This window comes from Equus przewalskii, chromosome 3 (genome assembly GCF_037783145.1).
Source record: "Equus przewalskii isolate Varuska chromosome 3, EquPr2, whole genome shotgun sequence".
Lineage (NCBI taxonomy): Eukaryota > Metazoa > Chordata > Mammalia > Perissodactyla > Equidae > Equus > Equus przewalskii.
Window position 1 is genome coordinate 111,784,151 of NC_091833.1, and position 24,536 is coordinate 111,808,686.

General features: G+C 45.8%; 1 protein-coding gene across 3 annotated transcripts in view; it reads left to right on the top strand.

Annotated features, from left to right (window-relative positions):
* The window catches only part of CLNK (cytokine dependent hematopoietic cell linker), a 154,859-nt gene that overhangs the window by 53,493 nt on the left and 76,830 nt on the right, over positions 1-24,536 (top strand). For all 3 annotated transcript variants that reach the window (XM_008518825.2, XM_070613237.1, XM_070613236.1), the window contains one exon: positions 19,190-19,261. In XM_008518825.2, coding sequence (XP_008517047.1) covers positions 19,190-19,261 — 72 coding nt within the window. The remainder of the gene's footprint in view (positions 1-19,189; positions 19,262-24,536) is intronic.

A 24,536-nucleotide genomic window follows, 5' to 3' on the forward strand; every position in this document is an offset into this window, starting at 1 on the left:
ACCCTAACACAAGAAGTTTGGATGGAGTCCCCACTTCCCATGTGTGTTCTTCCAAATGCTAGTCACCATGATTCTGGAGAAGAATAATATAAACTGTTTCATCACCAAATAATATGGGGAGCAGGACAAACTCTTTTGAGTCCCATGACGCTTATTAGTATAGCGAAGGTACTGAGAAGTCCTGCAGAAATTATGCCTGCTGTGACTCATGTCCACTGGGTGAAAAAGAACCACTTGACCTAGGTTGCTTCTCTTCATGGAACATCTATTTTTGAATATGTCTTGAGATTAGGGTCCGGAGTAGTGCTTACCTGTTCCAGCATTTACTGATGTCCCTCCGGCTCTGGTGCTCTGGATTGTTTAAATGATAAAAACCTAAACCACTCAGGCAGGTTACTCTTCCTCCTAGGGGTGAAAAGAGAAAGCGCTCCAGAGCGCTGGGTGGCTGCAAGCACCGGGACGTTCACGGGTTCACAGGAATTCGTGTCTTAGGCACGTTTCAACATTCCAAGTTAAACACACACGGCGCCAAGCGTAACATTTCACACGTTTCCTCCCTCTTCACTGTCCACCTTCTCACCCTTTAAGTCTAGCCATCGCCATCCTGACTTGGGGTTCCACGGTTTTTCAAGGATTGGGTTCCCCTTCGGCAGCAGCTGGAGTTTCCACATCACAGCGTTTCACACGGAATTGGAAGTGCCTGTTCATTTGCCTGTTTCCTCCTCTAACCTGAGAGTCCTTAGAGGTCAGGGCACAATTTTCCTAAGTACGTTATCACTGTGTGCCTGACATTAAAAATAAGAGCATCTAAAATCCGTTGAGTGCGTGTAATGTGTCAGGCCCCATCTCATTTAGTCCTCTCAAGTATCTGATGGAGTAGACAGCCGTGCTACACCTGACTTATCGACGAGGAACCCAAGGCTTAGAAATGTGTGCTGACCTTCCTAAGTCCACACAGCTCCAAGGTTAGGGGCCGACATTTGAACCCAGGCAATCAGACCCCAGAACTCTTCCTCTGACCACTGTTATAGTGCCCAGAGGCACTGACGAGATGCTGAACAACTATCTATTGAAAGAAGAAATGAGCGAAGCTTTACTGAAGGAACCTGCCTTGAGGCAGCTGCTTCTCTGATTTTGCACTCAATCTTGTAGCTATGTCCCAGTACTAATGTGCTCCGTTAACCCTCTCCAACCCGGATATCTATCGCTAAAACCCCACAGAGGGATTTAAGTCAGGAGCTCATTAAACCAATCAATGAGTTAACTGAGTTACGAAGGATCCATTCTCTAGAGGGAGAACGGTATAGGGTATAGATTTTTTAAACAATATTTTAGCAACTGTATTCAGGTATATGTAATAAAAATCATTGAGTTGTACACTTAAAGTAGGTGAATTTCATAGGATAGATGTTTTTTAATGCATTTGTGCTATACTTCCCTCCACCAAACCATGGCAAGGGGTTTTGATACCAGATTCATGCTCTTTCTCAATAAAGAACAGGTGGAAACCTCCAGCTGGGGTGGTGGAGATAACTTTGCCGTGGTGGGAAAGCCCCCTTCTGCCCGCACCAAGTCAACCAAGGGCTGGGCAGAGACCCTCTTTCACCGGGTCGGCGCCCTCGTGCCTGCATTAGTTCGCAGGGAGCTGTTGCAGCCGGCCACATCTCCTAATGAATTGTAAGCTCTCAGGAGAGGTCAAGATGAACCCAAGAATAAACAAAGTAATATAAATGTCTGGAGAGGACATGGGACCTGAAATCAGGTGACCCAAATCTGCTTTCCACCATCACCCCCTTTTAAGCTGGGCGATCACAAGTCTCAATTTCCTCAACGGTAAAATGGGAATAATACCTATTATAAGCATGGATTCTAGCCTGCTCTGCCCCAACCATGTAGACAGCATTTACCAAAGAAAGGGGTGGAGCTCAAAGATATTTACATATTTCCTACTCCTTGAAATCTTCCAATGCCTAGAATTTAAGGACTCAAATTTCCAAGGTAAAACTTTTTTCTTCTAGTCTCTAAGCAGCTATTGTTTCCAACCACTTGCTTTTATGACCTAGACTGGAAATACCAAGTCCTGTTTTGCCCAGACGAAAGACTGATTTGAGAACCGTTTAATGGTGTATATTTTCTCAGCATCGCAATCACAGAAATACCTGGGCTAAATGGCTCAGTGCCGATCCACTGTGAAAAGTTGTGGAGTGTTCAATTACCCTTAGAATTGTTCATCTCTTACCTGCAGAGCCCCAGCTTCTAATCATGGGACAATAGGCTGCAGCTGGGAAATTTCTCACCACACACAAAGGAAGTTCACCGAGAAGCCATGGGCCCCAAGCCCCACATGGAAAGTGAGCTGTCCTTTGTTTTTCAATACTCAAATCATCTTTTTCTTGGCATTTTGCTCTTAACATCTTCCTGGAGAGGACAGAATAGTAACAAGGAATCTGGCGTTGGTTAAGGGAATCTAAGGATGGAACGAATTCAAGAGCTAGAGATTCCAGTGGCTGACGTTTATGAGTCTTAACCGGATATGGCTCACTTCAGACACGTGCCACATTTCTGGCAGCAACTCTATCTAGCAAAGCTTATGCCCTTGACTCAAAGGACCCCAAAATGGAAAGGCTCCAATGACACCTTTTTCGTATTGAGTTATAGACTCATTCATCCATTCTTTATTCCATAAACATTTAATAAACCTCAATTATCCACTGGTAACCACGTTTGGGGCTAGGATTAGAAGCCAAACGAGATACAGTCCTCACCCTCAAGATTCTCCCTGTCTCAAGAGGTACTGCGACTGTCCTGCCCTCTCCAGGAAGGTGTTTCTTCTTTCTTTCAAGGGACAGATAGGCAAGTATGCCAGTAGTTACAGTCCAATGTGGTAAATATTATGAGAGAAGTAAGCGCAGAGACCATGAGGTCCAGGAGGCAGGACACCTGACAGGGCAGGCTGGCAAGATGCAGTGAAGGAGGCAGAGCTGGATGTTGGTTTAAAAGATGAGTAAAAATGAACTGTCTGACGTGTGGGGAGCCTTACAGTGCAGGCAGGAGAAACTCTGTGGGTATGAGATGCTCCATACCATGCTGGAGTGCATGGCACCTGCATGGGAAAGTGAAAGGGGACGAACATTGACGTTAGAGAGAGCCCCACTGATCAGCGCCAGATATGATCAAGGACGATTCTGACAGTTCAGTCAGTGCCTGAGTGAGGAGACTAGGATAGGTGGGTTTCTGGCATCAATGTTAACATATACTCTGGGTACAAAACCCCACTGAAAACAGTAAAGCAATTGGTTCCCCTCATGAAGGCACAGACTCCTAGTAAAATGGTGCCTCTCAGGGGTAGGGGTAGCTCTGGCTACTGCCCAGTTGCCTGGCTTGGGTATGCAGCTTTCCACATCTGGACTTCAAGGCTCTCGTTTCCACAAGGAGGGGTTGTGAGCTCTAAGGTTCTGAGGGAAGAGGGGCGGATGTAAGATGGGATGCACGCCCAGTGCTCTTCCCTTTATCTCGACACGGAATTTCCCACTTGGCCGTGAAGACCAAGAGGGAAGAAGGAGTGTCTAGGCTACAGATGGCTCATGTTCTCGTGTGAAAATAAAGCCAGGGCAGGTTATTCAGGCTTCCTCTTTTCATACCACTTAGAATATTAGTGAATATTCTAGTGAATATTAAGACGGGACTTTGTGGAAAGAATCCTGGGCTTTGAAGCAAACGGGAACAAGTTTGGCTTGCAGCTGCCGCTTGTAGCTATGGGGCAGGGTGCTTCACCCCCTCGAGCCTCAGTGTCTTTATCTGCAAGGCGGGGATAAGAACATCAGCCACCCGAGAGCATCACCTGAGACTCTGTATGTAAAGCACACAGCGCACTGCTGCGTTGAACACATTTTTCTTTCTCTGTGTTTTGATTTTGGGGTTTTTTTGTTTGTTTGTTTTTTGAGGATCATAGAGATCTATTCCAAACCAATCATAGAGCTGAACGTCCTCTTTGTTTCATTTTTATTTCCTTTCCTTTTCTTTTTTTTCTTTTCTGGCTACACCACCACCACACCCCAGCCCCCTGCCACCCTCTATGCCTGTGTTTCCTGCAGAAATGAAGCTACTTCTAATAACCAGTTAGTGAGGTCATTGTCACATGGAGAGCGGCTAAGTTGCTCTGAGACGGATGGTAGCTCACAACATTTCATTTTATTTCCAGCAAGGTATTGACCACATCGTTATTACCCACACACAGTCCAAAGACTCCATCTGTCCCCCGTTGATGTCTATTCTGCTTGCTGGCAGCAGCTCAGGAGTCTGACTGGTTTAAAGCACAAAGCTCCTAAAACCAGAGCAAGTAGATTTTCCTAACAGTGATTACTATGCTTCACTCTAATTTAGTGTGAAAAGGCTCTGGCGATTGCTTTCAGAGATAGCTGGGCGTTGTTAGAATGACTTATAGCACTTGGTCCATGGGTGTTCACTTACTGCCAGGTCCAGCGACAGAAGGACTGGTGCTTTGCAGAGTTTCAGCTGAGGAGAGAGATGCTGTAGAGCACGGAGCTGCTCACGGCTTTCCTGTGGGCAGGCATAGGGCCCAGGATGTTCCCCAATCATGAAGCAAAGCCAAAGGAGCCTGGCAATATGCAATTCTCTCCTGCACTTTTTTTAAATATCAATCCATTTAGGCAAACTTTACATGTCATGTAATTCGCCCATCTTAAGTATACAGTTCAAGGATTTTTTTTCAGTAAATTTACCAAGTTGTGTAATTATCACCATAAATCAGTTTTCGAACATTGACATCATCCCAATGAGATTTCTCATACCCGTTGACTATTAATCGCAGTGCCCCGATCCCCACCCTCTGCCTCAGGCAACCACTAACCTACTTTCTGTCTCACTAGATTTGCCTTTTCTGGACCTTTCACGTAAATGGAATCATATAATATGGAGTCACTTGTGCCCGGCTTCTTTCACTTTACATGTTATTGAGGTTTGTCCAAGTTGTAGCATATGTAATTGTTCATTCTTTTTTATTGCTAAATAGCATTTCATTGTGCGAATATGCCCTATTTTGTCTATCCTGTCACCAAGTGGTGGACATTTAGGTTATTTTCTATTTTGGGCTCTTATGAGTAATTATGCTAAGAACATTCTAGTGCAAGTCTTTGTGTGGTTATAGGTCGTTATTTCTCCTGGTTAGACTCCTAAGTGTGGAATTGCTGAGTCATATGGTGAATTTGTTTTTAAATTTTTAAGAAACTGTCTCTCCAGAATCTTGATTCTTTTGTATAAGCTCACTGACCCTTTCCTTCATGACTAAAATGCTAGCGATTCTAACACGAGGAACACACCCTGCTCACCCTTTCTGCCTGTTTGGACCCCTCCTTGCAGCCCAGGATTAAAAACAAAAACCGAAGCTGCTCTTTCTCTCCTGGTCGCACACAGAGCGGAAGCGATGCGAAGGGTTCCAGCCACAAGTGAGCCTGCCGGAAAAGGAATCGGGTCCAGCTTCTCTCTCCCTTTCTCTCTCCTCTGGCCTTATGGATGCAGGGAAAGCAAAACACCTGGGACACATCAGGGCTTCCTGGGAAGTCAAACCTTACTCTTCAAAAGGTTGCCTTGGCTCATGAATGACCAGTCTTTATTTTTAATGCTCTGAGCAAACATTAGCTACTATGTAGTTAGAATTTAATTTACTGGAGAGTTCGGGTACCTACTAAGTGCCTAGTACAGAACAAAAAGACGAAAGTAGAAAAGTAATTTCAAATGAGCAGCCTCTCCCTTCAGCAGGTTGCAGTCCCGTCGATGAGAAGCCCCTAACATAATGAATGACTCATCACGTCGTAGTTCATGAGGGAATTTTGGATGTTTTCTCCTCTTTTGCTCACACCAATCCTGTTGGCAAAGATTTTTTTCCTTTGGGGGAAAAGAGAAAAGGATATCTGAATTTGGGTCTGTCCTGGTTCTACGGATCCTCCAGCTATAAATAGATGCTGGGGAGCTGATCTTGGAGAAGAGTGAAACAAGTGTTGAAGCCAACAGCATGTTAGGGAAAGGATAAAGAGGTCCACTGATTTACAAATACTCAGGGACAGGGATGGGAGGAAGGCAGCATAATTCTATGGGATTTTGTTTCTTTTGTGTTCCTATACTTGAAAGAAGAATAGAATTAACTTTTGCTGGGCGCCCAGCTTCACACCAAATTTGCTAGGGCGTTATTATTCTTCCCACTTTGGAGATGAGAAACATGTGGCTCAGAGCAGTAAATCCATGCCCCGGGCCAGAAACCTAGAGTCTAATCAGAGATGTGCCATCCACCAGCTATTTCTGGCGCCTGAGCTGAGCTCCTTCTGCCTTAGGACGCTGTGCGTGGCAATGGTTTAGGGTGAGTGAGCCAGTGATGTTCTAGTAAATTTTAGTAAATGTTTAACAGCTCTCTAGAAAAAAAATGTATGCATATACATGTACACAAGTTTGTTATACATTTTACTAATATAAAGATATATGCTGTACACTTTACAAATAATAATGAAATATACAGTACTCTTTGTTGATTCTCACAGAATGATTTCGTTAATTTTTGCTGAATTCTCATATTCCCAGGAAACCTATGGTTGCAGTTGATAATGAGTATAGTTCTGACATCCATATTGATTGATATTTTTCCCTTACATTAATGAGTAAAACAGAAGTGAAGCAACAAACAAGTAGGCCCGAACTTCACCTGTTCATCAGTGATGTGAGCAATGTCTTTGCTAAATCAAACAACAGTTTTGAATACTGGAAAAATATCTCCTCCATTTTTGTGTTATTCACCATGTTACAGCTACAGACATGAAACGCTCTTAAATTAAATCTGCTTTATAAATGTCCCCTCCATCATTTTCTTAAGTTAGTCTGTCAACAAAGCAATAAATCAAACCCTGACCTGTAGCGTGTGCCAATTTCTGTGGCATAAACGCTCCCACCATGGCCACAGTGAATACCAACAAGAGGTCACGAAACACAGAGGTGGGAAGAACGCACAGTAACACATTTCCGCCATACAGATACAGTAGACATTAATAGCATCTTGGCTGTAGATAATGGCAAAGTGTAGTAAAATAATTAGAAAGTGATGCGTTTTGAGTATTTACGGCCTTTGTTTTTAACATAATTTTTTCAATTATAATTTTATATAATTTAATTTTTAACAATGACCGCATTTAACAACTGGTTCTCAAAACTCCGGATATTTTAAAGATTAGCCCTGCTGTGCAGTATGAGCCGGCTCCAGCACAGCACTGATGACCCAGGGGCCCCTGCTCGCCTTCTCCCTCCCTCATGCGGGTCTGATGTTGGTCTCCTTTTACTGACTTTCTGTTAAAAGACCTGGGGCTTAGACAGAGAAAGACGAACTCTATATGACTCCACTCATAGGTGGAAGTTAACATATAGACAAGGAGAACTGATCGGTGGTTACCAGGGAAGCGGGAGGGGGATGGGGGGAGGGCACAAAGGGTGAAGTGGGGTACCCACAACATGACTAACAATAATGTACAACTGAAATCTCACAAGGTTGTAGTCTATCATAATCTTAATAAAAAAAAAGAAAAAAAACTCCCAAAGTGAGAGATAAAACAAAGTAATGCCCAAGTATTTTCTTTAAAAGACACTGCCAAAAGAAAAAAAAAAAAGACCTGGGGCTTTCCCTGAACATTAGTTGACCTTGGCAAAGTTATTTGACCCCTATATGCGCTGGGGCAGGTGCACAGAGAACTGCACCGGCCCCCATTCACCCTTCTGATTTCTGTCATTACTGCACCCAGAACTAACAGTGACCAGGTGACTTCTCTGATTAGGAGAGTGGGTACTCCTAAGAAACAATAGGAAGTAACAAGGCTTCGCATGTATTAACCCATTTGATCCTCATGACAGTTCTGAGGAAGTGTTCTTAATGGCTTCATTTTGCGGATGGGGAGAATGAAGCCCGAAGGGATCAAGTCACTTAGCCAAGGTTACAGTGCACGCAGATCCCCTTGTCTCTTGTTACAATGCAGATTCCAGTTCTGTAGGCCCGGGCGGTGCCCGGGATTCTGCATTTCAAAGCAGCTCGCAGGTGATGCTGCTGGTCCAGGCACCACACTTTGACCAGTGAGGAACCAGGCCTCCTCAGCCGACAACCGAACGCTGCCCCTCAGCTGATTCCAAAGCTCAAGCTCTTGACTCCCATGAGGGTCAGCCTTCCAGAAAATGAGATCTGTGCCAAACAGGAGTCTCCTGAGGGGGCTCCAGGGGACACAGGGGCATCAGAAATGTCTGCAGAACAGGGGAAGACAATGCAGCTCTGAGACCCTTCGTGGATGAACCTCACACACCCAGGGCACCCGGCTTCTCTGTAATAATAGCGTTTTTCATTATTTGAGCCGCTCATCAATGTGCTACATACCATGCATCCAAGACATCTAATAGTCTACAAAACTTTCCTGCCATCACACAGGCCTCTGCAGCCATCTCACCAAGGCATCTGCCAGGGAGAAAACTGAATCACTGAATCCATTGAAGTTTGGGCCGGGAGAACCTCAGCGCTCAACTAATCTGAATTCTCACTTTACAGCTGGAAAAATGAAGGTCTGGGGATGGCAGGCACACCGTGAGGCAGGAGCTGAGTGAAGACCACTAGCCTTGCCCTGTCATTCTCCAGCCAGTGTGGCAGTAGCTGCTGATGGCGGTCTGGGCATTCAAGGCACTTGGTCAGCCCCCTGGTTCTCTGCTTCCTCTGGAATCCTAAGCACAACGTGCTCTATGCTCCAGGTGGGACAGAATATCTCCAGCTGGCCAACACAGACAAAGCCAAGTAGTTAGATAAGCAATGAAGGCGCAACAGGGGAAAACGTGAAATGTTGGGAAACCTGCCTTTTTAATGGTTTCCAGGGGAACCGGGTATTAAGGAGAGATTAGTTCTGTGGGCACAGTTGGGAGAGGTGATGAAGGAGACGGCCACAGTCTCAACCACGGCTACTAGGATTAATCACTCCTCCCCTGGAGCCCCACCACCTGCCGTCCCTGCAGTGCCAGGTCCCAGCTAGCATCAGTTCCTGTCTGGGTTACTGCAATAGCTTCCCCAGAGCTCTCCCTGCTCCTACCTTATTCCCCAGTAATGTGTCTATTCTCCACCCAGCAGTCAGAGAGATCCTACAGAAACAGAATTGATAGCATTGTGTTCCTCTGTCAGAAACCCTGCCATGGCTTCATATTTATTTGGAGCCCAAGTCTAAGGCCTCTCAGTGACTGCCGGCCTCACCCCATCTGCCCTCACTCCCTCACTCTTGGATCGTCTTCCCAGTCCATCCCCACACTCACTCCTGATCAGCCATGCTGGCCTCGGAGCTCACCTTGACCCAACAGCTTAGCCAAGTTCCTGGCCTCGGGCTTTCTCCCCAGCTGTCCCTGGGCCTGGAGGCACTTCCTGCAGATACCCCACAGCTGACACTGCAGTGCCTTCTCCCTGCTCTGACCCTCTCAGTGAGGCCCACCTTGCCCACCCCCTGCGACAGTCACATCAGCCAGCGCATCTTTCCATTTATTGTGATTGTCAGCCTTCCCCTTCCCAGGGACAGGGATCCTTTTCCATTTTGTCCCATGGGAGATAGGGATCTCCGTTTGCTCCTTGATGTATCCCAAGCACCGAGAACAATCCCTGGCCCGTAGTGTTCACTAAGAGAAAAAATGCATTACTGAATTAACTTTGAGAATGATTTCCAGCCCAAAGATTTATTGAGGATGTATTATATTTTAAGCACTATTCTAAGCATTTTGCCTGCATTATCTCATTTAATTCTCACAATGATCTCAAAATATAGGAAAATCTAAACACCTCCAGTGCCAAATGATACTGTTGAAGAGAAGAGACGATGTGTTATAATGATGAGATCCAGCCCTGGCTTTCCAGGTTTGATTACCTTTTGATAAGTGCTCTGAAAACCAATGGTGCCAGACGATATGTTAAGATAGTTGTGCTGCAGCTCAGAGCTCATCGAGGTGGGAAAGCAACTGGGTACAAAGGACAACATATAAGCCCTGGGGTAAATCTGGGATCCTGGCCCTCTCCATTTCCATGAAACCCAGCATGACGCAGTCAAAAGAAATGGTCTTGGAGTCACACAGCCCTGACATTGAATGCCAGCTTGGGCACGTACAGCTGTGTGGCCACAGGCAATGTACGTGGCCTCTCTGGGCTTCTTTTTCCACATCTGTAAAGTATAGTGCTGTCAACAGGAATAACTGAGAAAAGTGGTTGACCCATGGTAGTGTCTTAGGTCGATTTGTCCTTTACTCTTAGATTTAGGGACTGATTTCAGACTCATGCTTCTTCCTCAGAACTGTGATGTTGGACAGATTGGTGGGAAAGCTCAGCTCTATCACATCGAACCTACCTTGCCGCAGGTGGGGCCATGTACTCAGGGTTGGGAATGTGGAAATACAGTAAATGTTATTTCTTCACCAAGATGTAGGCAGGTTACTTGAGCTCTCTCAACACTCACTTGCTGAGATGATAAAATGAGTTGTGTCTGGAACAGGAAAGCTTGCATGAGGTGTTAATCTGAGGACCTTTTCATTGTAGAAATTTTGGGACATTGGGGGAATGTTATTATGCTGCTTTCTCTGCTCACAGACAGACATTGGCGGGACCAGGCCTGTTCAAGGACGGATTAGTTGCTCATGATGGCTGCCACTAGGGTGCAAAGTGGGGGCCATAGAGAAGGAAGTGTGGAGAGCGTCAGGGACCAGACAATGGAGACGGTGTGCCACGTGCAGGACATGGACTATGACCATAGGCAGTGGAAACACCAGATTTTAGAGGGAGGGCCTCGGCTGCAACATGCCGGATGGATTGGGGAAAGTGAGAAATGATGCGCCTGGAGGTGGACAGATTGCTGCAGAGTGGCTCCAGCTTCCCAGAGCAGAGAAGGGGGAGCCGAGCCCAGTTGCTGGCACATTAAGAACCGTCCCCTTTCCCTTCTCGTTTCCCTTCCCTGCCTTGATTTCCCATCCTTTCTTTGGACCTTCTGGAGCCCGAAAGTGTTGGATCAGGAGATGGAGTAAAGGATATTGTCTTGGGGGCCTCGGTCTCTGGAAGCCCATCCTGCACTCTAAGCCTGAGGCCCCTCCCCAGTGTTCCTGCAGACACAGAAGAGGGTCGGTCATGTCCCTTTCATTCTTGGGTTTTTATTGGGTGTGTACTAACCAGACACAAATCAAGTTTTTGTTTTGAGGGTTTGTTAAAAAATACTCATATTGTTTTTTTCATGTTGTTTTCCATCATGCATCCAGAATCTTTCAGGCATGACCATGTATAAATTAAACTGCACTATGAACACATCTATGGACCTATGAAAAGGGTAATTTGCTGTTGTTATTGTATTTGCTTATTACATACATTGATGGCCTATTAGAAACCATGTCCCCAGACAGTGAAAACAAAGAAAAGAAAGGAAAAAGCGTTTGAAAATAGGAGATGTAAGGTTTCTATTTTTCTTGGTTCATTTGTTTCCTTTTGCTGAATCAAAATTTAAACAAAGAAGAAAAGAGGAAAGAGGTTAGATAGGGTTTCTTGGAACCTGGACATAAAGGATTCAGGATTTCTTCCATGTTTTCTAAATTAGATTATCTTTCTTTTGTCCTTCTCTCCTCAAGAAGATTAAAAGGGAAAAGAGGAGAATTTATGCAGATGGCATACAAAGAGGCTTAATTAGAAGACAAACATTGGGAACATGGTGGCCAAATGAAAGGGACCTTGAACCCCATACATGGCGCCAGGGCCTGTGCTGGAACCTTCTCTGTCAGTGTCTGGTTAGCGTGGGCAGGTCATCCCACTTCTCTAGGCCCATGTCTTCTCAATTGTAAAATTAACAGTTTCAAGCAAATGATGTCTAACTTTCCATCAGGCCCCACACTCTGAGAATCTTTGAGGCTAAAATTTTGGAAGAAGAAAAAGCTAAATTCAGACACCACCCTCCATTCTGCACCTGCAACCTATAGGCAGAGCTAGTCTATTCCAAAATATCCCAGGTCCATCTTCTGCCTTAATAAACAGGAATTAGTAATCCCCTCAGGAGACTCCTGCCTCCATCTATGGATCTTCTCATGCACCAGTATTTCCTCTGCTGCTATTCCGTGTGAGGGGAATGACAGGAACTCAGAGCTGCCGTGGGAGATGTACACACAAGTGACGACCATTCAGGTGGCAATCCTTGAAAATTGAAGCCTGATCCATTTCAACAGAGAACCCAGAGGCTCTCTCTGAGTCAGGAGAAGCTGGAGGAGTGAGTGCAGCCCGAGTGGCTCCCAGGGGCCTGAAGGAGGTCCAGAGAGGACCTGCTGCCTGGCCAGGTATAAATCCAATAGGCAGCTAGCAGAGCTAGGTCCAAAGGGAAAAGCAGGTCAGAGCCAGGCGGACTGTCCCGAAATCAGATAGGCATTCAAATCAGGAATAAACAAAGGGAGGAAGCCATGGAAAAAAGAAAGGCAGAGAGGATGAGCTCCTTGATCACTGGCTTGGTTCCCCCTTACGTGGCTGCCAGCTTCATGAGGGTAGGACATTTTGCGTCTTGTCCACTTGTGTCCCCAGTCCTAAGACAATACCCAGCACATAGTAGCTACTCACTAGATAATTGGCTTGAGGATGGCACCAGGGTCTGCTTCCCAATTTCAACTCAGTTCAGTAAAGGACTTGAATGTGAGAGGTCTTTGTCCCCATGACCTTGAGACAGAGCCTTTCTGGAGCAGTCAGAGGATGCAGGAGGCGAGGGGTAGAGTCCAGGATGGGGGTGGGGGCTTAGGAAACATGGCCATCATCCACCAAGGTAGAGAGCAAACTTCCTTCTAGCTGAGAGAGGGACATGGGTCATCTACCTAAACACATTTGGGAAAGATGACTGGAAAAGATGGCATCTGTGCTGGGCCCAGAAGAACAAGGAGAGTTTGAAGACGTGGAGATGTGGAAAGAGAAGAGGAAGAGAGAAACGAATCATGGGCAGAAGAGACTGCATGAGCAATGAGTATTTCAAAGAGCTCTGTTTCAGCCCAGCAAGAAATTCGGTTTGCCTGGAATGTAGGTTTGTAAAACAAAACTGAAGGGTTGAAATGATGGCTGAGACAAAATTATAGGGGATCTTTGAATAGAAAGGGATTGATGTTAAGGAGATCAATTAAGGAGCTCTTGCAGGATTCCAAGTGAAAGATCAATGGGGCTTCCTCAGAAGCCCTATGTGCGGCAGTTCCTGAGGAGATGCAGCATGAGCTGAACATAAGATGAAGAATTCCACCAGGGCTGGGAATGACTAGCACCTGCCTCATAATGCTTGTTGTGAGGATTCGATGGATTAATATGTGGGAAATGCCAAATAATGACCAGTAAGTTGTAAATCTTATGTAAGTTTCAAGCCATTATTATTATCATAATTATAGTGTTATACTCGATTATTATTCATGATCTTGGAGTCAACAATCCAGCTGCATAAATCCTTGAAAGAGAATTTCGGCTTAAGAACAATTTGTGTGATTTCTCAGGAGCCTACAAGCTCACTGCGAGTGTATAGAGTGAGAAGCCTCTGGAAAAGGCACAGCTTAATCTGAGAGTTCATTAAGAGAAGCGTAGTTTCACAACAGAAGAAAGGGTGGTGCTCTTTCTGTCAGGTCAGACTGCACCTGCCATATTGGGCATACCTGGGAGTACAGGAAAAGGTAAGAAATTCAAGGGGGAGGACCAGGATGGATGGGAACAGGCATCTCTAACTCTGGAAATATATGGCCCCACCTTACCCTCCACCTCGGAAGTCACCGTGTCATGTCTGGCAGACACCCATTCGTCCTCATTCACCCCTTGGTGGAAGCCTCCCTTAAGTACCCCCTCACTTAAACATGTGGCCCATTTCCTCCTCCTTTTTCCTTCTAGATCATACGTATTTTTTTTAATCATTGATTGCACCTATTACGTTGCTCTGTTTTGGATTTGGGTCTGATTCATTTTCTGTCCCTTGGGACAAGTTGGAAGTTCTGCGTGTTAGTTTCCGAGGGCTGCCATCACAAATTACCATAAACCGTGTGGTTTACAACAACAGAAACGTATTCTCTCTCAGTTCTGGAGCCCAGGAGTCCGATACCAAAGTGTCAGCGGGACTGTGCTCCCTCCAAAGGCTCTAGGGGACAATCCTTCCTCACCTCCTCCAGCTTTTGGTGGCTCCTGACATTCCTTGGCTTGTGGCAGCATCACTCCATCTCTGCCTCCAGCTTCACATGGGGCTACACACGGCCTTCTCTTCTGTGTTTTGTCCTCTTCTCTTTTCTTACGGGAACAGCTGTCATTGGATTTAGGGTCCACGTTAATCCAGGATGATCTCATCTCAAGAGCCTTAGCTTAATTACATTTTCAAAGAAATTGTTTCCAAATAAGGTCACATTCACAGGTTCCACGGAGACATATGTCTTGTAGACACTGTTCCACCCGCTATATATTGATTCAACTACACAGAACTGGCTGAAAAGTAATGAGGACCTGGAAAGGGAAGATTCAGAGGGGATGTAAGAAAGGGAGGGAGCAAGAAAACATGTGAAGGAGGACTAGATGTGTTTCATTAACTGACCACGCAGAAGGTAGTTGCACGGGCTGGCCCCGTGGCCGAGTGGTTAAGTTCACGCACTCCACTGCAGGCGGCCCAGTGTTTCGTTGGTTCGAATCCTGGATGCGGACATGGCACTGCTCATCAAACCACGCTGAGGCAGCGTCCCACATGCCACAACTAGAAGGACCCACAATGAAGAATATGCAACTGTGTACCAGGGGGCTTTGAGGGAGAAAAAGGAAAAAAATAAAATCTTTAAAAAAAAAAAGAAAAACGTAGTTGCAGAGGAGAGGAAGGAAATCAAAGATGGCCGAAAGGCGTGGAACCTGAAGTGCGGGGAGGGCAGTCAAGAAGAGAAGCTGGAGTGTGTGGAGTGATGTACTCATTTTCAGGAGAACGTGAGATGATTGCAAGAACAACTAATTGGCTCGCTCACTGACACTCTGTGCCTCGGTATCCCCACAAGCCCATGGCATTTCCCACTTTCCTGGGATGTGCTGAGTTCTCTGTATAATAAATTAGCCTGTGTTGCTTCCCTGGTGGGCATTTGACCAGGGTCAATGACATGTAACAGAGCAGGAGTTTAAACATGTTCATCTGATTTATTTTACTACATGAGTAGGGTGGGGTGAGTGGCCCATAGGAAGGACAGCTGGTCCCAAATGTTTGAGGCCTTGTAAAATGATGCGTATCCACTCACACTACCGTAGGCAACAGGACTGTCTCCCCAGGCTCACAGATGCAATGGCCAACTCAGGATTGTTGAGCATCTCCTTCCGAGGTCAGATCTCAATGTAATGCAAAACAACCCATTCTGACCTATCATGACTGACATTCTTTAATAATATTGTCTAGACTGAAACTTTATGATTCTTTCAACATTGTACATTAAAGAAGTGTCTCTCTAAAAAGTGAACCCTCAGGAATGGTTTAAGGCGGAGAGAGCTGGTGGGGAGGAAAACTTTGGGGTGGGACGTTTAGGTCTTCCTTGTGATTAGCAAACAAAACTCAAAGCAAATAACTGGGGAGGGGGCAGGGAGGAAAGCTCTTCTGCTTCTAACCCTTCTGCTGCACTCTGCTCTTTTTATGCATTTTAAAAACAAGAAGAGTTTAACTACTTACTGTCCAGGTAGACGGCTGTTTATTTGCCAGCTTGTTAATATTTTCCTGAAATAATCCATTCTGGAAGGAAGAGCTCCTCCTCCTCATTCTCCATTCTCCCCCCGCCCATTCTCTTGTGGGTCTTTTAGTTGCTCTCAGAGGAGCCTGGCCCTGAGCATCGGGCCGTCACACGCTCTGGCTATCTGTGCAGCACATTTAACAAGCACATAGCAGGAGATTGGAGACCTGGTATGGCGTGCTAGCTGAGCCATCCAACAGCCTGGTCACCTTGAACCAAATCCCCTCCACTCTCTGGGTCCCTGTTTCCTCATCTGTAGCTTGGAGCTGAAAAGGACACCTGCCCATTTACTACTGAGAGTTGTTGCTGTAAAGATGAAAGAGAGCTTGAGTTCAACTCTTCTTAAAGTTAAAAAGGCAAAAGCAGATTTTCTGGAAAGGTCAGAGGTAGCTCCCAGGCTGTTGGGTTCTTGAGGCACCTAGGAAGAGGCTGAGGAAATTCCCAGAATCCTTCCCATCCTCCTAAAATTGGACTGGTTAAAGCCATTTAGGCAATGTTACATGGGCATCAGAGCACAGAAATGCTGCCATAACCCAGAAATGTGATGAAGCTGAGGGCCTCTTTCTCCATGCAGAGACAGGTCAGAATTTCCCTGGAATCAGAGATCCAAAGAACTTTCCACAATTGTGTGCTCGGTTCGCTATTGTGTATGAGCCCAGATGGGGAGGCCACTTGTCTATTCATTGTCGATGCATCTACTTATATCCTCCACACATTCCTGAGGTCATGCCCGGGGTCAGTTAGCCAGTGTGCTGGGAGAGAGAACGATGCCTGGACATGCTGCCACTCTCAAGAAGCCCCTACTCCAGGGGAAGGTGACACATGCACAGGCACATACATGGCAGTCTGATAAAACAAGATTGTTTATTTACTCTTGGTGGCCTTTCTCCCCAAAGACGATAAAAGATTCATGAAGCAGACTTCATCTGTCTTCTTTAATGATGTATCCCATTGCCTAACATACAGCCTGGCACAGAATAGGTCCGACATCTATTTGTTGAGTAAGTGAATGAATGGATTCATAAACAAATGAATGAATTATAAAACAGAGATATTCCAAAAATACCAAAGGGGTTCAAAGAGGAAGCAGCACAGAAGAACTCATGGGAAACTAATATTCGAACTAGACCTTAAAGTATCTTGCCAGATCCAGAGGAGGCAAAAAGAAGAATCTGATCAATGATCTGGGAGCATACAAAAGTATGGACCATGCAGGGGACCATGGATGAGGAAGACAGTGGCAGGAAATGGGGACACAAACAACAGAAATTGTATTCAAGGCCCCCGGGGCAGGGATCTTGGCTATCAGGGTAAAGAGTTTGAACTGTGTCCTGCAGAAATGGAAAAGTGGTGAGGATTTTCAAGCAGGGAGGTGACTGACAATATTCTGCTAATTAGAAAGGTTGTTCTTGCTGTAGTTTGGTGGCTGGGTTAAGCCCAGGAGGCTGAGAGGCTGATGCTACAGCCAGGCTGGAGAGAAGGAAAGCAGAACGAAGCACAGCTTATGGGAGTGAAGAGGGAGGCACAGAATGAGAGATATTTGGGGATCAATCGTGAGGATCTGGTCACAAATTAGCAAGATGCCCAGGATGGAGGAGGAGAAAGAAAAGATTCAAAGTGAGTGCCCGGGTTGCTGGTTTGGAAACTCAGAAAGCAATGGAGCCGCTCACTAGCAAAATGGCCTGGATCTGCTGGAGGATAACCAATGAGGAAAGCCCAGAAAATAGTTCAGTGTCCACGTCTAGAACTTAGAAGAGAAGTCAGAGAGCAGATATAGATTTATGAATCAAGTTTTACCCAGATAAAAAAAACAGTGAAATAATGTAATAATGAAACGCTTTTGAAATTATGAAATAATGCCATCATCTTTCTAGATGGTCATTTTACAAGTGACAAACTATATCCAAACAACTCATTAAACTTTTTATCCATCGCGTTCTTCTCCATGGGCTAGATGGAGAGAGAGTCTGAAGTCCCCAGGAGGCATTTCTTGGAGCCTTTCATTGGTGTGTACACTCATGTACTCCACTGAAGCCCACTGGGGGCCAGGCACCGCCCCGGGCTCTGGGAACCAAAGCCCCACAACCTCTGCCCTCAGGAGATGGTGGTTTAGCCGGCCTATCAGGTGTGAATACAAGTGCAAACAAAGGACAATGACATTTCAGACAAGCGCTGTGAAGGACCCATCTCAGAGGTTAGAAGGTTTCTCTGAGGAAGTGACACCTGAGCTGAACTCAGAGTGTGAGTCAGTGTGAAGGAGGAGAATTACAGGCATTTGAGAAAAGGGAACAGTACCTGAAAGAGCCCTGGGGAGAGAGTAGAGAGCGTCCACCGACCAAGAGGAAGCAGGTTTGATCCATGTGGGGAGGACGGAGGGCGGCGAGGTGGGAGGAGCTAACCAGGGACCTTGTGGAGGAAAGTATCGTCAGTAAATGTCTGATAGCACCCACGAAATGCCTGCAGAAGAAAAGAAAGCATATTAAACTCGGCTAATTAGATGAACTAGGGATGCATAATAGTGATGGTTTACGATAGTGAATGCCTTTCTGAATTTGAACAAATTAACTCAATTTAAAATAATTGAATCTCTTCATAGAAAATGCCATAGCAAATTGCCTAAATTATATAGGAGTTCAATAAATATTATTTGAATAAGAGTTGCTGTTGCTATGTAACATGCCTTCCTACACCGGATGATGTCTGCTAGTTTGGGGTCAAATTTGACTAACATAGGAAAGGATTAGAACATTCCTTGGCCCATGGACACTGTCCTTGATGACAGTCTCCCATCAACCATGTGGGGAAGGTATGGTGCTCCTCCTTTTACAGACCAATGTCATGGAGACTCATAGAGCTTAAGGAGGGTCCTGCAGTGACCCTCCTGAGGTGGGAGAGCGGCCCACGTCCTCATCCTGACTGGGGCCTTCTTCCACCCCACGCTAGCATCCCTCGTTACGAAAGCTCTTACGTTAAAAAATACTTTCAAGGGGCTGGCCCCGTGGCCGAGTGGTTAAGTTCGCGCGCTCCGCTGCAGGCGGCCCAGTGTTTCGTTAGATCGAATCCTGGGCGCGGACATGGCACTGCTCATCACACCACGCTGGGGCAGCGTCCCACATGCCACAACTAGAAGAACCCACAACGAAGAATACACAACTATGTACCGGGGGGCTTTGGGGAGAAAAAGGAAAAAATAAAATCTTTAAAAAAAAAAAAAAAAAATACTTTCAAGTAATTAGATTACTTTAAACACAGATTTTTCTTAACCCCAATGGAAATGCTAAGAGAGATTTGGAATTGTGAGACCTTAATTACTTAAATCTGACCAGGTAGTTGTTTCTACGAATGAATGCACTTAATTAATTTTTTTCCCCCAGCTTCTTACTATTTCCTGACTATAATCTATTTTCTTTCATCCCAGGGGCAATCGAAGGACAACAAATGAAAGATCCAGTGATCTGAAGTTCCAGAACGTCCCTCTGCCAAAAAATAGGTCAGAATATTTATTTGTTTATTAATAGAGGAGTGAAATTTTTGATTCTGTGGCAAATAAGCTGAGCATCTCTCTCACACACACACACACACACACACACACACACGTTAGTGGGATAGAATTATACTGCTGTCAGTGATCTTACACTGACATGGTTACATGGAGACCAATGTCCGGAAGGAGAAGGGACCTGATGTGAGTGAACTGCCAGCACGTGCTTGATGAAGCTATAGACTGAGAAACCCCCAGGAGTCCACAGCATTTCAGGCCAGAGCTATTTCCACCACCCAGCCAAGTCTCTAAAGAGCCCAAGAGATAGCCACTGAGAGGGAAGCTTCCATTCCTCAGTGGTGAATGATTTAAAGGATGGATCATGGATGGATCAGGGCGTGAGTCCATGGCCAGGGCTCACAAGCAAGGAGACTAGAGGGTGCCATGTGCCTATATGGTTTCTTATCTTTGTCCTTCAGTTGAGCAAAACATTTGCTGAGCAATTATGGCATTAGGACTTGCACAGGCTACTGAAAATACAGAGATGAAGACAAAGTCCTATCTTTGAGGGGCTCACAGCCAAGTCTGACAGCTCAGAGTGGGGGTAACTGGATGAAATGACTGACCGGAGGCCAAGCCTGAAGTGGAATGCAGCCCTGCCATTGACCAGCAGTCTGATCCTGGGCTGCACTCTGATGCTCAGGGGGCTCGCGGGTCTCTGGGCGTCCAGCCAGAACCCCCTCGCCACGCCCCGCCCGAGCCGTCTCTGTGCCTCCAGGAAACCAAAGATCTCCACGTGCTAGACCAATCCTTCATTCCCATGTACTTCAAGTCAAGTCGGTCACCACACATCCATTCCGTTCCTACTGTGTGCCACACACAAGAAGCATTCTTGGAATCCTAAGATTTGCTTGAAGAAATATTTTCCCTAGGCAGAATGCATGAATGCTGTGAAACAGACGACTTGAAATATTTTCAAGACCACGTTAAGCAAAGGAAAATTTGCAGCTGTTCTCAGACTTCTTCACTGTTTACATTAAATACACTTGAATAATGCATTTTAAGTTGGTTTTTCTTATTTCTTGACAATAGCAGGGATGGGAGATGGAAGGGTTAGAAGCCGTCCTTCAAATGGAGATGGGCGCAGCAATTACATACATCAAAGTAATATTTGTGGTTACATTTGGAAAAAAAAGAGAGAAGTTATTTTTTCTGAAGTGAATTATTTCAGGATGTGTCATAGCATGCTCAAGATATATTAAAAAGAGCAACAGATGATGTTTCTGCAACCTGTTCCAAACAATTTATAAACCTAAATTAAAAAAAAAATTCCCATATACATACAAATCTCTGTACCACTGCATATTTTATAAGGAAAGTATTGTATGAATATAAATTAGTATTTGAGATATATAAACCAAATCAAAATGTTTGAAAACTACATATTTGGGTCTACTATCTTACTTTAATAACATTAAAGCTATGTATTCCTTCTTCACACAAACTACGATTATGAGTGTTTGATGACGGTGACGGTGAGAGGGTGCTGGAGGTGGGCAGTGCTGCCAACAGAGGGGGGTCTGTTGGGACTGGATTTAAATCGCAGCTGACCTGCTGAGTAGCCGAGTGACCTCCCTCAGACAAGCCCATTTCTGTTTCAGACTTCATGTATTTTAGAAATGGTATTTGAAAAATAATGAGTAGGCTGTCTTGTCCACTGCTGATCCCTGTACCTAATGCAGTTCCTGTGTTTGGGGACTAAATGCATGACCTCGGTAGGGCCTGGAACATATAGGTTCTCAACAGATAACAAAGACTGACTATCACTGAGTGTTCACCATGTGCTGGGTGCTCTTCTAAGGGCTTAAAGGTAGCATCTCACTGGATTCTAACAACCACACTATTAGCCTCCCTTATTATAGGAGAGGAGGATGCAGGCCGAGGAGATTACTAACCTCCTCAAGGCTGAATAGCCAGTTGTGGTATAGAAACAGTATACATTAATATTATTGCTAATACCCAACAACCCTGGCACTCCATCCACTGCCCTCTCTCCTGCCAGCCCTTAGTAGGGTGGAGGAGTCAGCTCTCCCCACAGGCACAGAGGGCTGGCTCCCCCTACCCACCCCAATTCAAACATGCAAGGAGCTTTCAGTGACTTACAGAGTAAAATGTGAAGCTGTGCTGGGGCCCCACCCAGGTGATCTTGCCCAGGGGACCATCCACGAGACACTCAGGATCACATCCGCCTCCATTACCCACGACCTGTCTACACCATTGATATGAACGTGTCCTAGAACTTCCCATGGAATTCATCAGGCTAAATGCCAAGTGCCCACGTCTATTCTGTAGCTATTCCCCATGGGGGTAGAAACAGAAACACATTGACTGATGTTTTCCAATTGAGTCCAAGTTCAAATCAATAGTTGAACACCAAACATGTACCAGACACCACGAAAGGAATTTAATGGCATTTAATCTCATGATAGTGCTCTGAGGTTGGTATTATTATTCCCATTTTACAGATGAAGAAAGAGAGCCTGAGAAAGGTTATGTTTCGGTCACAGTCACAGAGCTAGTAACTGGTAATGCTGGATTTAGATTCAGAGTCTAACTTAAATCGAGTGCCATTGCTGGGTTCTAAGTTATCGCAACTTTCTTCTGTATCAGTACGTACATGTGAATTTCGTCTTCTGTTCCTATGAGTCTCCAATTTGCTTGTGGAAAGACTGCCCACTATGAAGAAGGAGCATGTGCGTCACACTCCTGAAAAGAACGTCCACATCCACAATAACGAAGCCTCATAGTGGTGGTTCTCCAAGTGTGGCCCCTGGACCAGCAGCATCAGCATCACCTGGAAGCTTCTTAGAAATGCCAATTCTCAAGCCCCACCTTAGACCTGCTGAATCAGGAGCTCAAGCATTGGAGCCCAGACACCTTTGTTTAAACAAGCGCACCTGGTGGTGCCCATTCAAGTCTGAGCATCATTACCAGGCGTGCTGATGTAAGAGGCTCTGCCTCAGAGCCCACTCTGCCCCCGCCCACTCAGTCACGGTAAACAGGGTGGAGGGAAGAAGATATAAGGTAGGGACCAGGTGAGAGAGGGTAGGAGGGAGCTGGGAGGGAATGTTCTCCTCACCTGGGAAAGGTCACTGCACTGGGGACTGGGAAAACCAGAGATGAAGACACAGCCCCTGCCATCCAGATGCTCAGTCTATGGCAGAGGGAAACAGAAAAGGAATCTATAACAGATAAGACACTTGCCCCAAGCGGTGAGAGAAGCAGACCCAGGCCCCATGGGAGCACTAAGAGAGACTATGGGAGACCCAGAGCTTGCCCAAGTCCACATTCTAGCGAGTCACAGAGCCAGGGTTCTAAGCCAAGTCTTCACACTCCAAGGGCAAGTCTCTTTTTCTTCCCCGTCTTGACAGCGCTATTATTAACAGTCACTCACACTTCCCACATTCAGAGCCTTCCCAAGTCATTGCCTTACGGACTATCAACTTTTTCCCTTCTGCCACTAGCACCTGCAGCAACAGTTAATTCCAGGGGGACAAGGTGCAGGTGGCTGTAATTTCTCAGGGCCCATGTGGCCAGTCCCCATCCTTCAGGAGGCTGCCGCCCTGTTCTATTCTGTGCACTAGGGGGCCCCCTGCTGGACGTTCCCGGCCAGGCGCGCCTGTGGTCCCAGGAGGAGACGGGCAGCCACTACTGCTTGTCTGCTCTTGATCTCTCTGGTTTTGCCCAACCTGTTCTCCCTGGGAATCCGGGGCAGTGAGACATCCACAAGAATCACTCCTGCTCCCTCTGGCCCCCTTACTGTGCAGAAAGCAGAGTGTCCTCCTGAAAAATCTCACAAGCTGAGAGCTTTATGAAGTGACCAAAGTGCTTTCACAGACAATGCATGGGATACAGTGGGGCGTCTCGCCAGCTTTCCTGTGGTTGTCCACAAGGAGCTCCTACATAGTAGATGCTCAATAAACATTACTGAATGGAGGGGAGGGGAAGGGCAGAAAGGAGAAAGAATAAAGTCAGGACCCGCTCAGATACACTAGGATGCTCTTATCTTGTGCTATTCACAGTGCCTGGCACATACTAGAAACTCAAATAGGTGATAAGAGGAACTTTTAACAGAGGAACAAGGATGGAGGAAAGAAGAGACAGAAGACAGAACGCATGGAGAAGAGTCAGAGAGTGGAGGAGATCACAGACTCAGGAGTTGCTCTGTCCACTGGAGCTAAGAGGCGTGGAAACTGTCCTGCTCTGCTGTTCTCAGGCATCTGCCCTACAACCCATCAAAATGCCAGTGACGTTTGTTCTCATCTTTTAATATTTGTCAGGGACACTGATAGTTTATATGAAAGGAATTGTAGCTTACAAAACATGCTTTCTGTCCTCAAAGAACTTAAAACCTAGTTGAGGAAAGAAAATTTAAAAACACAAGGAAGGTTTTAGATTTCACAATGAGATTTAAATAAGAAATTAATAATTACATGCTGTCTTTTAATTATATTAAGTATGTTATTAGAGCAGGAAGGGCCATAGGAGCTCAGAGGAAGGATGGGGACAGGGCAGGATCCTGAGGAGGTGGAAGCGGGGCCTCCCTGGGTCAAGACGGTCTTGGCAGGGATGAGCTTTTTACAGTTCTGAATGATACCAAACACTTGCAGCATTTTCTCCAGGACCCCTTCAGAGACTTGCATACCCCCAAATATTTTCTTCTGTAAATTAAAAAAAGGAGGATTCTTGAAACTCATCAAGGATTCCTTTAACAAAGAATGAACACATTTATTCACTTATTAAGTATGAGCCTTGACCTGATTCCACCTTGGTGTGAATTTCAACCGCTTCAAAATCCTGTGGGATTGGGAGATGTTCCCCAGTCTCAGATCTGTAATGAAAATGTAGATCCTATTGCTGTGGGGATTTACGTGGGACGTGTGCACACATGAGGACAGGTTCCTGCTATGTGCTGCATGCTCTACTGGGCCTTGCTGGGATAGGACAGGCCCGTGAATAGACCCAGACTTGGTCTGCAAGGTGCCTCTAGGCTGTCCTACTCTGAGAATGCCCCTCCCAGCTACGCCTCCCTGTGCGTGTGTGCATGGCATCCATTCACTCATCCATTCGCTCATTCGTGCTCATTCTACAACACTTTTTGTGTACGAGCCATGTTCCAGGCGCCGTATTAGATACCTGGTCTCCCCCTTAGGAGTGGGGGCCTAGTGTAGGAAGTTTGAGAAATCGAGCTGTACTCTGTTCTGTTTATATGAGTGTGCGTTCC